Source organism: Notolepis coatsorum (genome assembly GCF_963971535.1).
Source record: "Notolepis coatsorum genome assembly, chromosome: 7".
Taxonomy (NCBI): Eukaryota; Metazoa; Chordata; class Actinopteri; order Aulopiformes; family Paralepididae; genus Notolepis; species Notolepis coatsorum.
In genome coordinates, this window is record NC_140171.1 from 158,869,653 (window position 1) to 158,886,187 (window position 16,535).

A 16,535-nucleotide genomic window follows, 5' to 3' on the forward strand; every position below is an offset into this window, starting at 1 on the left:
TATCAAAGACTATGTTCCAGACAGTGCTGTGAAGGCAGATTGTTTTTTTATCGCGTCGTTGCCGTTTCAGAGCAGTTAGAAAAGCCCCCGTTTTGATATAAAAAACAACTCATTCTGGAGCATTCTATGAAAATCGTCTTTTAGTGGAATATTCCACAACGTTGATATTCGTCGGCCTTTTTATGAATCGTTTTCAAATAAACGCTAGATGATCAATATTATACGTGCACGCACGCACATTACGGCCGCGCGCGGACAATCGCCTTGTTGATTTCCTCTCGGACTTTTACAGTGAAAACGAAAGAAGAGATTTCACAAAACAGCTTATAACTTCATCAAAATTACTCTGATTATCCTACCACTGATAACATAGAGTCCTTACCTGACATCAGATGGTATCCAACTGGTATATTCCAATTCCTGATCACCATTCGAAAAAATCGATACGTGTATGGATCCAACGCGACACAGTGGTTCTCCATGATCCGCGGAGATCTGAGGCTCCAGAATGAACTCTAGTAACCCCGGCTGGATCAGTGAACTGGAAAATGTGGAGTACCGGATTTTTTTCCCCATTCATTTTCATTGAGTCCATTCCAAAATCACTTATGTCATCTGGGAGACGACAGGGGGCGCTTTTTTCCACAGTGATCACCGGCGCAGCTCGGCAATACTCGGGTAGGCTCGGGTGATGCAATAATTTTTCAGATCGCAAAAAAAAAAAAAGAAAAAAAAAATCCGAGAAATCTCGTGAGTGGCTAGCAACCACCTATAAAAAAACACGAGAAATCTCGTGAGTGGCACTGAAAGAGTTAATAATAATAATAATAATGACTTGGATTTATATAGCACTCTTCACTGACCCAGAGCGCTTCACAGAGTCCATTATTCGTTCATACACAGTCATACCGGTGGTGGTAAGCTACAGGCAGACTCACGGAAGCGTGGAGAATAATCATCGCCTACGGCCCCTCCGACCACCACCAACATTCATTCACATGCATACACATTCATACACATTCATACACATTCATACGGGGCAAGTAGGTTAAGTGTCTTGCCCAAGGACACAACGGCAGTGGGATGGACATGGGCTTGAGCGGGATTCGAACCACCAACCCTTGGATCATTGGACAACCCGCTCTACCCCTGAGCCACGCCGCCCCATCTTATACCTCACTCATCGAAACCGGGCCCTTAGATCCTCTGACAAACCTCTATTGTCTGTCCCTGGGGCCCGGCTTGCACCCCGGGGTGATCCTGCCCGTCAGGTAGCTGCTCCCGAACTGTGGAACGCCCTCCTCCCTTTATCACTGAGATCAGTAGAAACATGCAACTCTTTAAAACAAAACAAAATCTAAAAACACTACTGTTCAGACAGGCGTTTGGCTAGTTTTATCTTGGTCTTATTTTGTAGTATATCTCCAATTGGTGTGTTTAATTTATTCTATGTATTAATGATGTTGTTTGATGCTCTTAATTTCTTTGACTGGAAAGCACTTCCTGATCCTGTATCTAGAAAGGTGCTATATAAATAAAATGTGCTTACTTACTTACTTAATAAATACACACAGAATGCCCTTATACATAGACATACAAAGACTAATCCACATTGAGCAGTTGGAAGACAGCAGTGTAGAGTGAGCTACCTGTACGCAGCCACCTTAGATGGATGAGAGAGGGGTGGGAGGGGGGGGGGGGTATTTCTTGAAGGTACCCTAAACAGACACTTTTTTTGATACTATGGATGAGATATTATGGCATTTATTATGGCATGTTATGCCCCGCCCCACTCGCCCTGTAACCCGATAAGCAGACAACCTGACAACTTGACTCACTGCACACATTTATAGCATTGGATTCACCCCACCCACCCACCCTGCCATGGACCTAACGCCACGCCCACCCCATCTCCAATCTCCAAATACCCAAACATACCCCCACCCCCTTTCTAACACCACGCCCACCTCCTCTCCAATCTCCAAATACCCCCCCCCCCCCCCCCTCTCTAACACCGAACATACCCCCCCCCCCTCTCTCTCTCTCTAACTAACACCCCTCTCCCTCCATGGCAGCCACTTGGTTTGGTCATCAACTTTCCTGATCTGCCTCGACAGCTGTAGGTCTAAACTCATACATACAGCACACGGCACAGTCAGTGGGGAGACGTGGTGAAACTAGGGCACAGCAGTCTGGCCCCTCTCCGCTCCAACCAGAGGCACACGTTATTCAGGACCGGGGAGAGAGGAGAGAGTAGACCTAGGCGGAGAGGGAGAGACAGGAGAGAGACTTTAGGGAGGGTGGTGGTCACCGAGGACAGAAGAAGCAGCGCCCCGCTGGACAAAATAATAACGGTGTTCCCCTACAACACAGGTCCAAAGATTTCCCACGAGGCCTTTTCCTGCGATCCGTGAGCGACACACCGCCACGCGGCACCATGCAAAAGCGCACCAAGATCAAGATTGCCATCTTCGTCCTCCTGGTGGGCATGTCGTGCATGTTCACGGCGGTGGTGACGGACCACTGGGCCGTGCTGAGCCCGCGCGTGGACAAGGTGAACGAGACGTGCGAGGCGGCCCACTTCGGCCTGTGGAAGCTGTGCAAGAAGTACATCTACATGAGCCAGGAGCACTTCGACGCGGGGCACGGCTGCGGCCCCATCAGCCTGCCCGGAGGTGAGGAGAGGATGGTCTCCTTTAAATAAGCATCTAGGTTCTAATGTTAATCAATGGCGTTATGGTGATTATTATTATTATTATTATTATTATTATTATTATTATTATTATTATTATTATTATTATTATTATTATTATTATTATTATTATTATTATTATTATTATTATTATTATTATTATTATTATTATTATTATTATTATTATTATTATTATTATTATTATTATATCAATGGTTAGTTCATGATGATTATAGATCATTATTGGAACCCCCACATGGGGCCCCTCTGTGTATCAAGCTTCTAAGAATAGGTACTGATCTCGGATATGACTGGAGAGCTCAAATGTCAATATACTGAAGAGGCACAGTGATCTGGGATCAGTAGTGTAATTGGAAGGTTTTTAGATATACACTCTCGTAATATATATATTAACCCTTTCACTGCCACACGACAGAAGGTTAACCCTTTACTATCACACAACCGTCGCTCTGTTAGGAGACACCGGAATAAAACGGTGACCAGAACTCCATCTGAAAATGATAGTCTGTTGGGCGATGCTAATCTCAGTGTAGTTCATCCAGATAGACTGGATTCACAAGAAGTAAGATGTCAATCAAATAGGGACTTCCTAAACTCAACAAATATTCCCCATCCCGAGGGGGTAGGTTAGCAAATGTAGCCTGCGGAGAATCAGGCCATTCCAAGAAACAGATGGACATGCCTGATGGGGGTTAATTCCATGGGCATGGCGGGCATGTGCTGAATGTACATAAGAAACAACAAGGTAACCCGCCCAGAGAGGCAGGGAAATAGAATCAATGCCCCCCCCCCCCCCTCATAGTGTCTAGCAGAAACCTTCAATCTCCAGTTTAACATTGATATCAAATCAAATCAAATGTATTTGTAAGGCCCGACAACACACGTTAATGTCCCCATGGGCCGGACACGTCTTCTTTAAACAAGTCAAGAAGAGGCGGCTACGTGGCGTAGTGGGCAAGGCGCTCGCCACGAATGCGGAGACGCTGGGCTCGCCTGTTCGAGCCCAGCGCTCCACATTGCTTTCAGTTTAGCTGGTCGTTCATACTAATACACATTGGCCGTATTAGGGGGTGGGAAACTGATGGGTGGGGATCGGGCGTTGTGGACAGCGACTCCTACAGGTCGGTTGGTGCGCCTGCGCAGTAGAATCAGGAAGTGTCGGGGGCAGCGTGAGCCTCCCACGCGTTACTCCTCGCCACTGAGAGATCGAGCTGCGCAGGTGAAAAGATGCGACTGCTGTTACCTCAAGTACCGGAGGGGACTTGTGCTATGTATGACTTAGTCCACATTGCAGCCGGCTTGTGGGAGGCAAGAAACAGCGTTCGTGACAGGGGACTGAGGGGAGGGTTGAATTGGATGATACGAAATTGGGATGGGAGAAAAATATAGAAAATGGGAGAAAAAGTGGATAAAAAAAAACAAGTCAAGAAGAAACATCACAATAAATCAAGAACAAAGACAAAAACACCAGGAAATCCAAAATAAAATGTAAAATAAATAAATAAAATGAATGCAACACTCCCAGACATACCCCACACGAAGGTAAGGAAAAACTCACTAAAAACCTAGCAATAGGAAAAAAGCACCACAGGCAATGTGGAGGGGAGAAACCTTAGAAGGGCCGTTGAAGGGGGGATCTCCCTTCTTAGATGTCGTGACAGTAGTGTTGCTATAAAACAGGTTGATAAGCATGTACATATACGTGTAATGAAACACAAATAAATACATGCAATAGCAACTGGGGTACACACGATATGATTTCATCCCACGTGTAGAAGACATTTCATGAATTAAAGGATTGATTGCCGTAACCTGTAAATTAAAGAATACATTTTTGCATCCAAAAGTGGAGTTTTCCCTTGACAGGTTAAAAAAAAATAGTGAAGTCATAGTACAACTAAAGACCACTTGAGTTCTTGAACTCTGATTGCAAAATGAAAAAAACACGCAAAGTAGACAGTATAGCTTATGCACTGTGTCAATGCAAAGATATGCTCTGTTCAGGCGCTTGTTGCTAACGCAAGCTCTACACATCTGAGTTAACGTCACATGAGGTTAACCGTCTGTAGTGTGGTAGTGAAAGGGGTAACCTTCTGTAGTGTGGTAGTGAAAGGGTTAACCTTCTGTAGTGTGGTAGTGAAAGGGTTAACCTTCTGTAGTGTGGTAGTGAAAGGGTTAAGTCAACAGAGGGTCTGTCTGCCTCCATATACTGTAGCTGCATTATGGAGATGAACACTAATGTTTATTGTAGCACCCGTCTTAATTAATGTAAGAGAGGTGTCAACCTGTGATCCAAAGGAACATGTATAAGAGGAGGAATCCTTTCTGTTGTTGTTGTTGTTGTTGTTGTTGTTGTTGTTGTTGTTGTTGTTGTTGTTGTTGTTGTTGTTGTTGTTGTTGTCGGGTCTCCTCAGCTTGTGTCTTCTTATTATTCAGCATGTCTACTCACCTCCCTGAGATGGATTTCATAAACTGCCACGGTGTATAAATCACTCCTGTAATGCAAGGTGTAGCTGCTCCGAGGGTTAAGTGTCTCTTTAAGTGTCTCTTGAGACAGACTGCTATAGTGTTTAAGTGTCTCTTTAAGTGTCTCTTGAGACAGACTGCTATAGTGTTTAAGTGTCTCTTTAAGTGTCTCTTGAGACAGACTGCTATAGTGTTTAAGTGTCTCTTTAAGTGTCTCTTGAGACAGACTGCTATAGTGTTTAAGTGTCTCTTTAAGTGTCTCTTGAGACAGACTGCTATAGTGTTTAAGTGTCTCTTTAAGTGTCTCTTGAGACAGACTGCTATAGTGTTTAAGTGTCTCTTGAGACAGACTGCTATAGTGTTTAAGTGTCTCTTGAGACAGGCTGCTATAGTGTTTAAGTGTCTCTTTAAGTGTCTCTTGAGACAGGCTGCTATAGTGTTTAAGTGTCTCTTTAAGTGTCTCTTGAGACAGACTGCTATAGTGTTTAAGTGTCTCTTTAAGTGTCTCTTGAGACAGACTGCTATAGTGTTTAAGTGTCTCTTTAAGTGTCTCTTGAGACAGGCTGCTATAGTGTTTAAGTGTCTCTTGAGACAGACTGCTATATCAACCCTCCCTAGACCGGCAAGTGGGGGGCAAATGCGCGCAACGACCAGGAAGGGAGGGGGGAATTGGCATAACGACTAAATTGGGACGGGAGAAAAATACAGAAAAATAGGAGGAGAAAAAGTAGATAAAAAAAATTGCATAGCATTGACTTAGAATACAGATAAGGTTGTTTTTCTGAATGTTGGATTGGCTTACCTGAGTAGGCTATATCTACTAAAGGTAGCAGAGAAGCAGTTCAAGTTCAGAGATACAGTAGACTTTCATAGCGTGTTTGTGTAACATGTGATTGCACCCCATGTGAATTATACTTTCATAGCGCAAGCCCACAATTCTTTGAAAATGTGGATATTAATCATCATAAACATACAATGGCATCGACTTCAGAGGTGATATTCCACTAGTCCCGCCCCCCTGGTTTAAAATACTTTCAATTTAACATTTAACAAAAATGGATAGTGTAGGGCACCCAAGTGGTGACCCATGTAACACGCTGCGTCGCGAAGCGGCCGACCCGGGTTCGATTCCCGGACCCGGCGTCCTTTGCCGAATGTCTTCCCCCCCGCTCTGTCTCCTCTTCTTCCTCTCTCTCTCTCTCTCTCTCTACCGGACTGCCCGGTAGTAAAAACAATAAAAAATCTACCAAAAACAAGGATAGTGTATATTGTAAACAAATACGGTACACCTGCTGCTGATAATAATAATTATGTATTAACCCTTTCACTACCGCACTACATTAGGTTAACCCTTTCACTACCACACTAGTGAAAGGGTTAACCGGCTGTAGTGTGGTAGTGAAAGGGTTAACCGTCTGTAGTGTGGTAGTGAAAGGGTTTAATTTAATTCTGTGCTGTCTCTAGAGTCACCTTTTATCAAAGGTCCCTATACATAGACATATACTATACAGACTGCTCCAGCCTGTCCCCCCTGAGGTCCTCATACACCCCTATAGCTCCAGCCTGTCCCCCCTGAGGTCCTCATACACCCCTATAGCATCCAGCCTGTCCCCCCTGAGGTCCTCATACACCCCTATAGCATCCAGCCTGTCCCCCCTGAGGTCCTCATACACCCCTATAGCTGCTCCAGCCTGTCCCCCCTGAGGTCCTCATACACCCCTATAGCTGCTCCAGCCTGTCCCCCCTGAGGTCCTCATACACCCCTATAGCATCCAGCCTGTCCCCCCTGAGGTCCTCATACACCCCTATAGCATCCAGCCTGTCCCCCCTGAGGTCCTCATACACCCCTATAGCTGCTCCAGCCTGTCCCCCCTGAGGTCCTCATACACCCCTATAGCTGCTCCGGCCTGTCCCCCCTGAGGTCCTCATACACCCCTATAGCTGCTCCAGCCTGTCCCCCCTGAGGTCCTCATACACCCCTATAGCATCCAGCCTGTTCCCCCTGAGGTCCTCATACACCCCTATAGCATCCAGCCTGTCCCCCCTAAGGTCCTCATACACCCCTATAGCATCCAGCCTGTCCCCCCTGAGGTCCTCATACACCCCTATAGCTGCTCCAGCCTGTCCCCCCTGAGGTCCTCATACACCCCTATAGCATCCAGCCTGTCCCCCCTGAGGTCCTCATACACCCCTATAGCTGCTCCAGCCTGTCCCCCCTGAGGTCCTCATACACCCCTATAGCTGCTCCAGCCTGTCCCCCCTGAGGTCCTCATACACCCCTATAGCATCCAGCCTGTCCCCCCTGAGGTCCTCATACACCCCTATAGCATCCAGCCTGTCCCCCCTGAGGTCCTCATACACCCCTATAGCTGCTCCAGCCTGTCCCCCCTGAGGTCCTCATACACCCCTATAGCTGCTCCGGCCTGTCCCCCCTGAGGTCCTCATACACCCCTATAGCTGCTCCGGCCTGTCCCCCCTGAGGTCCTCATACACCCCTATAGCTGCTCCAGCCTGTCCCCCCTGAGGTCCTCATACACCCCTATAGCATCCAGCCTGTTCCCCCTGAGGTCCTCATACACCCCTATAGCATCCAGCCTGTCCCCCCTGAGGTCCTCATACACCCCTATAGCTGCTCCAGCCTGTCCCCCCTGAGGTCCTCATACACCCCTATAGCATCCAGCCTGTTCCCCCTGAGGTCCTCATACACCCCTATAGCTGCTCCAGCCTGTCCCCCCTGAGGTCCTCATACACCCCTATAGCATCCAGCCTGTCCCCCCTAAGGTCCTCATACACCCCTATAGCATCCAGCCTGTCCCCCCTGAGGTCCTCATACACCCCTATAGCTGCTCCAGCCTGTCCCCCCTGAGGTCCTCATACACCCCTATAGCTGCTCCAGCCTGTCCCCCCTGAGGTCCTCATACACCCCTATAGCTGCTCCGGCCTGTCCCCCCTGAGGTCCTCATACACCCCTATAGCATCCAGCCTGTCCCCCCTGAGGTCCTCATACACCCCTATAGCTGCTCCAGCCTGTCCCCCCTGAGGTCCTCATACACCCCTATAGCTGCTCCAGCCTGTCCCCCCTGAGGTCCTCATACACCCCTATAGCTGCTCCGGCCTGTCCCCCCTGAGGTCCTCATACACCCCTATAGCATCCAGCATGTCCCCCCTGAGGTCCTCATACACCCCTATAGCATCCAGCCTGTTCCCCCTGAGGTCCTCATACACCCCTATAGCATCCAGCCTGTCCCCCCTGAGGTCCTCATACACCCCTATAGCATCCAGCCTGTTCCCCCTGAGGTCCTCATACACCCCTATAGCATCCAGCCTGTCCCCCCTGAGGTCCTCATACACCCCTATAGCATCCAGCCTGTTCCCCCTGAGGTCCTCATACACCCCTATAGCATCCAGCCTGTCCCCCCTGAGGTCCTCATACACCCCTATAGCTCCAGCCAGTCCCCCCTGAGGTCCTCATACACCCCTATACCTCCAGCCTGTCCCCCCTGAGGTCCTCATACACCCTTATAGCTCTAGCCAGTCCCTGAGGTCTTCTGATCAGGGCCTCCCTCCCGGTGGGGCCCCGAACCAGGCTGAAGACTAAAGGCCCCCACATCGTCGGGCGCAACGTACGCGGAACGAACTCCGCGCGGAACGTCCGCATCACTCACACTTGGTGTCACACAAAAGTCTGGTCGGCGTGTTGGTTGACACCGATCTGCATTTTACTCTGAACACTCACTCCGTGCCGAGAGAGAGTAGGGCAGGATCATGGTTAAATGGGTAGGATTGGTCCGGTAAAACGCTAAATGTAGTGTTACTATCGCTAATCGATATCGTTATTTCATCATCTGAATAAACTTGAGAAGTTTGAATGGCTTTTCTAAATGAATTGTGTAAAACTGCCAGTTTTATTTAGAAATCTTGGAAACGGAGATAACCTCCTAGACTCTTTATTTTGACATCGGTGGATGACGCCGTGACAGAGAGTGTAAATAGCACGCAAGGATTGTGGGAAATGTAGTAAATTGGTACGTGGTGGTACGCTCGACTGTGAAACCTCAAACGACGGCGGACATGCCGCGCAGAGTCCGTTACGCCCGACTATGCGGGGGCCTTAAGGGGGGCCGAGCGTTTGAAGCGGTGGCCCCTAGGCTCTGGAATGAGCTCCCCAGGTCTTGAGAGCCCCCCCCCCCCCCCCCCCCGCGCTCTGTGGACTCGTTCAAGGGGCAGCTAAAAACCCACCTGTTCACGTGATTTAGTTTCTTCTGTTTTGTCCATGCCTGTTTTTATATTGTATGTTTTATGAATTTACCTGTTCTTTGTTTTTTAAACTGGTGAAGCACTATTTTTACCTTGGATGTGTTTTTATTTTTTATGAATTGCCTCGTTGTTTTCTTTTTTTCTGTTTAATAAGCATGTGAAGCACTCTGTGCCTTCGCGCTGGGGAGGGTGCTATAAAAATAAAGCCTTACTAACTTACTCACTTACTAAAGCCTTACTATAATAATGACCGTTAAATACACTGCCAATCATGCGGACACAAAGATATCTATGGGATTATTGTTTGTGTTGTGCACAGCACTCTGCAGACAGGCAGCGATGACGGGGATAAATATAGGCCCTGTAAATACCCAGCTGTCTGGGGCGGAGACCACAGGGGAGTCAAGTGTGTGCATAGGTCCAGCACCCGTCTGAGTGACAGGGCCAGCTGCCCAATCACCCACAACAGACTGAAGCCCTAACCTCTGCACCTCCAGACGGCCCGTGGTCTCTCGAATCATTTAAGAGCTCCCACGGGAGAAGGGGGACATGGTCGGCTGGCGAGGGGAATGCCCTGTCGTCATTTGGACAGCATACCCATTCAGGGCTGGGCAAATGGCTGTGGAAGTGTCAATATCTTCCCAGTGATTGTACATAGAAAGCTGCCGTGAGAATAACACCCATTAAATGCCCCTGATGTCCCTATTTGGGGCTGTGTGTCTGAGGATATGGAACTACATACATGTACCAATTTAACTTTAGTTGTCTTTCATCCTTAACACCCCCTACACACACGCACACACGCACGCACGTGCACACACACACACACACACACACACACACACACACACACACACACACACACAAACACACGTTGCTGCTCCATGTATTGATGTCTTCCTGTAATGTTCTTGTAACTATATGGGTAGACCGTAGATGTAGATGTACGCCCCAGTATTCATCATACTAATTTCATTTTACACAGCAAAAAAGACAAACTTAGCAAGGGATTTTTATCTTGAATGAAAGGAACACGCCAACTTTTTGGAAACTTAGCCTATTTGCCATCTACCCTGGAGGTAGACAAGCAGATACATACCCTTCTCTTCTCTGTGCAAAGATGTGAATCCCTACCCACATTCAAAACGGCTCTTAAAGAGCAGCGGACTAAGCGCTCGCCACCACCGCAGAGACTCTGGGATCGAATCCAGCTGTCAGCGGTACCTCCGGCTTGGTTAGTCGTCCCTACTAACACAATTGGCAGTGTTAGCAGGTGGGAAGCCGGCGGGGTATGTGTCCTGGTTGTTGTAAACTGGTCCGTCGGGGCGCCTGTTCAGCAGGGAAGGGATCTGGGGGAGATAGTGTGATCCTCCCACGAGTTACATTCCCCCAGCGAGAGTCCTCGCTGTCAGGTGAAGAGAAGCGGCTGGCTGACTCCACATGTATCGGAGGAGACATGTGATAGTCTTCAACCCTCCCTAGACCGGCAAGTGGGGGAAAAATGCGTGCAACGACCAGGAAGGGAATTGGCATAACGACTAAATTGGGATGGGAGAAAAATATGGAAAAAAGTGGGAGAAAAAATTGATAAAAAAAAAGAGCACCTACGGGAGGCTGCAATTCGAAACTGGCCCCCGTAAAGGTCCAACCCCCCCCCAAATAGACAGTCTCCTCCCCACCGTATGTATATAATCTCTGTTAGGATCTATGGGTAACAGTACTGTATATTTGCATATCATATATGTCACAAATGTAACAGTACTATATATCTGTATATCTGTATGTTGTGTATGTCATAAATGTCACTATGAATTGAAAATGGGGGACCCTGATGCCTGATGTAAACAAGACGAAAGTCTTTCTCTGGTCTGCATCCCCTTAACAATTGTGTGTATTGAGCCGTACTGTATTGTACCCATTCTGCAATCTGTTAATAAAATGTTCATTCATTCATTCATTCATTCATTCATTCATTCATTCATTCATTCATTCATTCATTCATTCATGCATTAGGGTTAGGGAACAGCCGCGCCGTTAGCCTAGCTTAGCGTCATTCACTGGAAATAGGTGTGCCAGTGTAGCCTAGTTCCCAACAGTCACAAAATACACTCCAAATACAACTCCAAAACGTTCCTGTAAACATGTTGTGACCTGTGTATTTACCACGTGGAGAATTCTTTATTTATTTTTTGACATTTTTGTTTTCTAAGCAGCGGAATTTTTTTTGCCGAACCACTGCTGTCTGGGCGCAGTGATTTCATCACCTCAAAAGCCCTGTTGCTTTTTGAAAAATGGGGCTTTTGAGGTGATGAAATCAATAGAGTATATATCTGCTTAGAAAACGAAAATGTCAAATTATTATTTATTTTTTCTCCACGTGGTAAATATAAATACACAGGTCACAACATGTTTACAGGAAAGTTTTGGAGTTGTATTTGGAGTGTATTTCGTGACTGTTGGGAACTAGGCTACACTGGCACACCTACTGGCACACCAGTGAATGACGCTAAGCTAGGCTAACGGTGCGGCTGTTCCCTAAGCCTAATAATAATGCAGGACTTAGGAAGTCTTTATTTGGCATGCAAACGACACACACATGCGATGGGCGGCACACACACACAGGAACACACACATGCAATTTTCTTGTGTCGTCTAATGCAGTGGTTCTCAAACTGTGGTTTGAGAAAGCAGGCCAGGCCAGTGTTTCTGGTTGCGGCGGCGCGATAGTTAGATAACCTAAGTGGGGAACAACCAGGAGATCACTGTGACAGAGAGTAATGCAGTCTAAACAGTCATAAATCTTTTATTCAACTTCAGCCCTGATCATAACCATTTTTATTTTTAGATTTTTTGTAATGTCAGATAAAAAATGAAATACTCCCACTTTTTTGAAAAGAGTTGTTGTTAAATCTGACATTACAAAAAATCCATCAAAATCTGTGTTGTTGCTAATCATTGACACATGCCTAGCCTGTAATAATCCCCCCCAGAAAAATTTACTTTGCATTTGATATATTGAAAATATTTTACTTTTTGTGTTTTTTTAACAATAATTTGTGATGCCATCACACAAACTGGCATTTAAAGGGTAAAGATTCAAAAATTCCTGCACCAGAATGCAGGAAATTAAGTCTTTGTAACAAAATAATTCCTGGTGAGCGACCCCCACTTAGAAAGTGGCCTGACTGGGGCTATATTTCACACTATATTTCCCAGCCTGAATTATTTCCCCAGTCCGGCCCTGCTTATGTGAGTTGTCAATGGACAACAACATGCGTGTGTGTGTGTGTGTGTGTGTGTGTGTGTGTGTGTGTGTGTGTGTGTGTGTGTGTGTGTGTGTGTGTGTGTGTGTGTGTGTGTGTGTGTGTGTGTGTGTGTGTGTGTGTGTGTGTGTGTGTGTGTGTGTGTGTGTGTGTGTGTGTGTGTGTGTGTGTGTGTGTGTGTGTGTGTGTGTGTGTGTGTGTGTGTGTGTGTGTGTGTGAGAGAGTGTGTGTGTGTGTGTGAGAGTGTGAGAGAGAGAGAGAATGAAGGACAATTGCTTGCTGTGTGAGAGAGAAAGAGAATTAAGTACATTTGCTGAAATACAGTTGTTCTTAATTTTCTCACTTGCTATGTGAGAATGTTAGTTATTATGTTCTCAATGCCCCTTGCATTGTATGAGTTGTGTGGAAGAGTTTGCTAGTTCTAGTGCTACCCCTTTGTACATTGTGGCTGTGTCTGACAAAAGTTAACAATAAATAATGGTATTAGGAATACATTTGCCTCCTGCGTAAACTGTGCATAGCTGAATAGACTGTATTTTAACGTCGGCCATATGGTGGTACTTGGAGAGCCAGCTACGTTCTCAGGTGGTACTTGGTATAAAAAGTTTGAGAACCACTGGTCTAATACGATTGAGTCTCTGCACTTGACCCATCCCGTCGTCCTTCCCCCCATGGGCAGCCGGGAGCAGACAGGGCGTCAACGTGAGCCGCGCCCCAGGGACCAATCCAACTGCTCCGTCTTCGTCAAGGACGCCACAGCGTTAGCAATCTGTTGTGTATGTTTTTCTATTGGGTTTATCTTAACGGGGGGGGGGGGGGAGCACGGGGGGAACATGCAAACTCCACACAGAAAGGCCTGGGAGATACCCCACCTGGGTCCCCAAGCGGGAATCGAACCCTGGACCTTCTTTCTGTGAGGCGACAGTGTTAACCACTACACCACCGTGAAGCCTAATGCATGCACAGAGAAGAAAAGGGTATATAATTTTCCCAAAAGTTGGCGTGTTCCTTTAAATGGATAGTTCAGATATTTGGAACCCTAGGCCTATTTTTTTACCAATGATGATGTTAACCGGTAGATGATGTTAACCGGTAGATGGTGTTAACCGGTAGATGATGTTAACCGGTAGATGATGTTAACCGGTAGATGGTGTTAACCGGTAGATGGTGTTAACCGGTAGATGATGTTAACCGGTAGATGGTGTTAACCGGTAGATGGTGTTAACCGGTAGATGGTGTTAACCGGTAGATGGTGTTAACCGGTAGATGATGTTAACCGGTAGATGATGTTAACCGGTAGATGATATTAACCGGTAGATGATGTTAACCGGTAGATGGTGTTAACCGGTAGAGACCTCTCGCAGCACCATCCATGCTGCTCCACAGCTCCAGATAGTTACCCACAAACCAATGCAAAGTCAATGGGGACAAGCTCCTGTCTGTATAAACTGAATGACTTCAGAGAGGCCCAGTCAACCAATCAACAATATCAATTAGGAAAATAGCGCTGGGGTTCCAAAGATGTGAACTGTCCCTTTATGCCTCATTGTTTGGGGAAGAAAAGGACCATACGCAGTCTTTTTGACATGTGGGTTCCAAGTCATTCTTGTCTTGTTACAAAGAAATCAAGACACCCTTCTTTTTGCATCATCTTTTACCATTACTGAAAAACATTACTTTCTGCTGATTCACCACTGCCATAGACTTCCATTGTATTTGAAAATGTGTCATAAACACATGAAAGTCACCACATCTGCCTTACATGCTGAGGTGCATTTATTTATTTCCCCCGAAACTGAAAAGTTGATATATTGTGCCTTAACCGCCTATTTTCTGAAAATGGAATATTGCTCCACTTCTACACGGTCCATTTGCATGTTCTTGGTACCTAGGGACATCTATGGACCTCAGTGAATGTATTCCCAGTGTCAGAAATATTGTGTCTATTACTAGACTTGCTTAAATTGTGATGAAACAAAGATGAATATGAATTATGATTTTTCTTTGCATATTTGACAGTGAATAACACCATGCTAATAATGACCAGACATGAAAAACTGCCACTGATCTCGTTCAGTACCTTCTTGAGATGACGTGTACAAGTAATCTAAGGAAATGAATAAAGGGAAGATGATTAAACAGAAGGTTCTGTAGATACAGTACTGAATTCTCCCATCCGGACCAATACAATTGGGAATACATTCACTGAGATCCATAGATGTCCCTAGATACCAAGAATATGCAAATGGAACTTGTAGAAGTGGAAAATACGTACTTTGGTATGTATTTTAGGCGGATTTTCAGAAAATAGGGCTCCGGGCTTAAGAGGTTAAGACACATTTTAGTCAGGTATCTGTTACGTCTGGTACTCTAGTCTAGCGAGTGCCACCACTTAAACCAGTGTTCTGACTATTGCGACAGTGTCGTGTTCATGTGTTAAGATTCATGTTACGGCATATGGCCGGGACGTGACGTTGACGTTGGTGTTGTATGTACGTTACTATGCATGTGGCTCAGTTGAGTAAACACGCAAAGCTATAACAACGTGTTGTCTGATTATTCAAACATAACATTGGCGACGAGAGATGGCTGAATTTTCTATCCCACCACCCCCACCCTTCCTACCTCTGCCTGGTGAGCCACCCATGCCGGATTTCCTCGTTCAAGACGTATCTTCTGGCTGCCGGTTTGGGTAACATATCCCCGGAGAGGAAACGTGCTACTGCACTGTTTAGGCTTGGAGGGACAGCGTGTGTGTGAAACACTCGGCACCTTAGACACATATGCGTCGGTTGTGGCGCTCTTAAAGGGACATTTCGCCATTCCACAGTGTGCACTCCTCTGTCGAGTTGTATTCCGACGGAGGCATCAACGTACTGGCGAGTCAATAACGCAGTACGTCGTGGACCTACGGGGCTTGGCTAGCTCATGCAAATTCGGGGCATTACAGGATGAAATGGTTAGAGACCAACTCATACTGAACACTAACAGTGATAAGATCAGGGAAAGACTACTGTTGGAAAATGATGAACTTACATTAAGCTATTAGCCTAGCAGTGCAGGTGGAATCTGCTATGAACTGTGCAGCTAGCTTGTCTACCTCCCCCAGCCCCAACGCACGCTCAGCTCAAGGGTGTCCCTCCTCAACGTGAGTGCAGACGACAGCGGGGACAGTATACTGTTAGCCTCCCAGTCACAGCAGTTTAACCCTTTCACTTAACCTGCTGTCGTGTGGAAGTGAAAGGGTTGACCTTCTGTAGTGTGGTAGTGAAAGGGTTAACCTGCTGTCGTGTGGCAGTGAAAGGGTTAACCCATTGTTAGTGTGGTAGTGAAAGGGTTAAGATGACATTAAGTTCTGCAGTAAAAAGACGATCTAAACTTGTGTTTTTCTGTTGTTGTTTTTCAGAGGAGAACTGCACATACTTCAAGCACTTCACGCCCGGGGTGGACGCCGAGATATTCGATTACAAAACACAGAAAGGTACTGCAGGGCTTTTAGCGCTTTCTTCCGACCTTTGATGCATCACGGTTTAAGTACAAGTTCAAGTTTGTTTTTTATTTGTCACATATAAGGTACATGTACTTTACCCCTGAGATTGTGCTTCATACAGTAAAAAAGTAAGTAAAAGAGGAATAACACTATACAATATACAATATACAATACATTATACAAACTAAAGTACAACCTATAAGTACAATCTAAGTACAATGAGTAAAAATGCAGACAATGAAGTACAAAAACTTTAAGGCAAGGTGCAAATGCAAATGAGGTATACTGTAGTGCAAATATCTTTAATAAATAGATAAATATAATGTAGTGTCTAAAGTGAGTGTTA

At 46.1% G+C, this 16,535-nt stretch overlaps 1 protein-coding gene across 1 annotated transcript in view; it reads left to right on the plus strand.

Annotated features, from left to right (window-relative positions):
• The first annotated feature begins 2,241 nt into the window (after positions 1-2,241).
• The window catches only part of LOC311232413 (voltage-dependent calcium channel gamma-1 subunit-like), a 44,967-nt gene continuing 30,673 nt past the window's right edge, over positions 2,242-16,535 (plus strand). The window contains exons 1-2 of the mRNA XM_084319197.1: positions 2,242-2,675; positions 16,106-16,180. Of these exons, the coding sequence (XP_084175323.1) occupies positions 2,438-2,675; positions 16,106-16,180 (313 nt within the window). The 5' untranslated portion in view covers positions 2,242-2,437. The remainder of the gene's footprint in view (positions 2,676-16,105; positions 16,181-16,535) is intronic.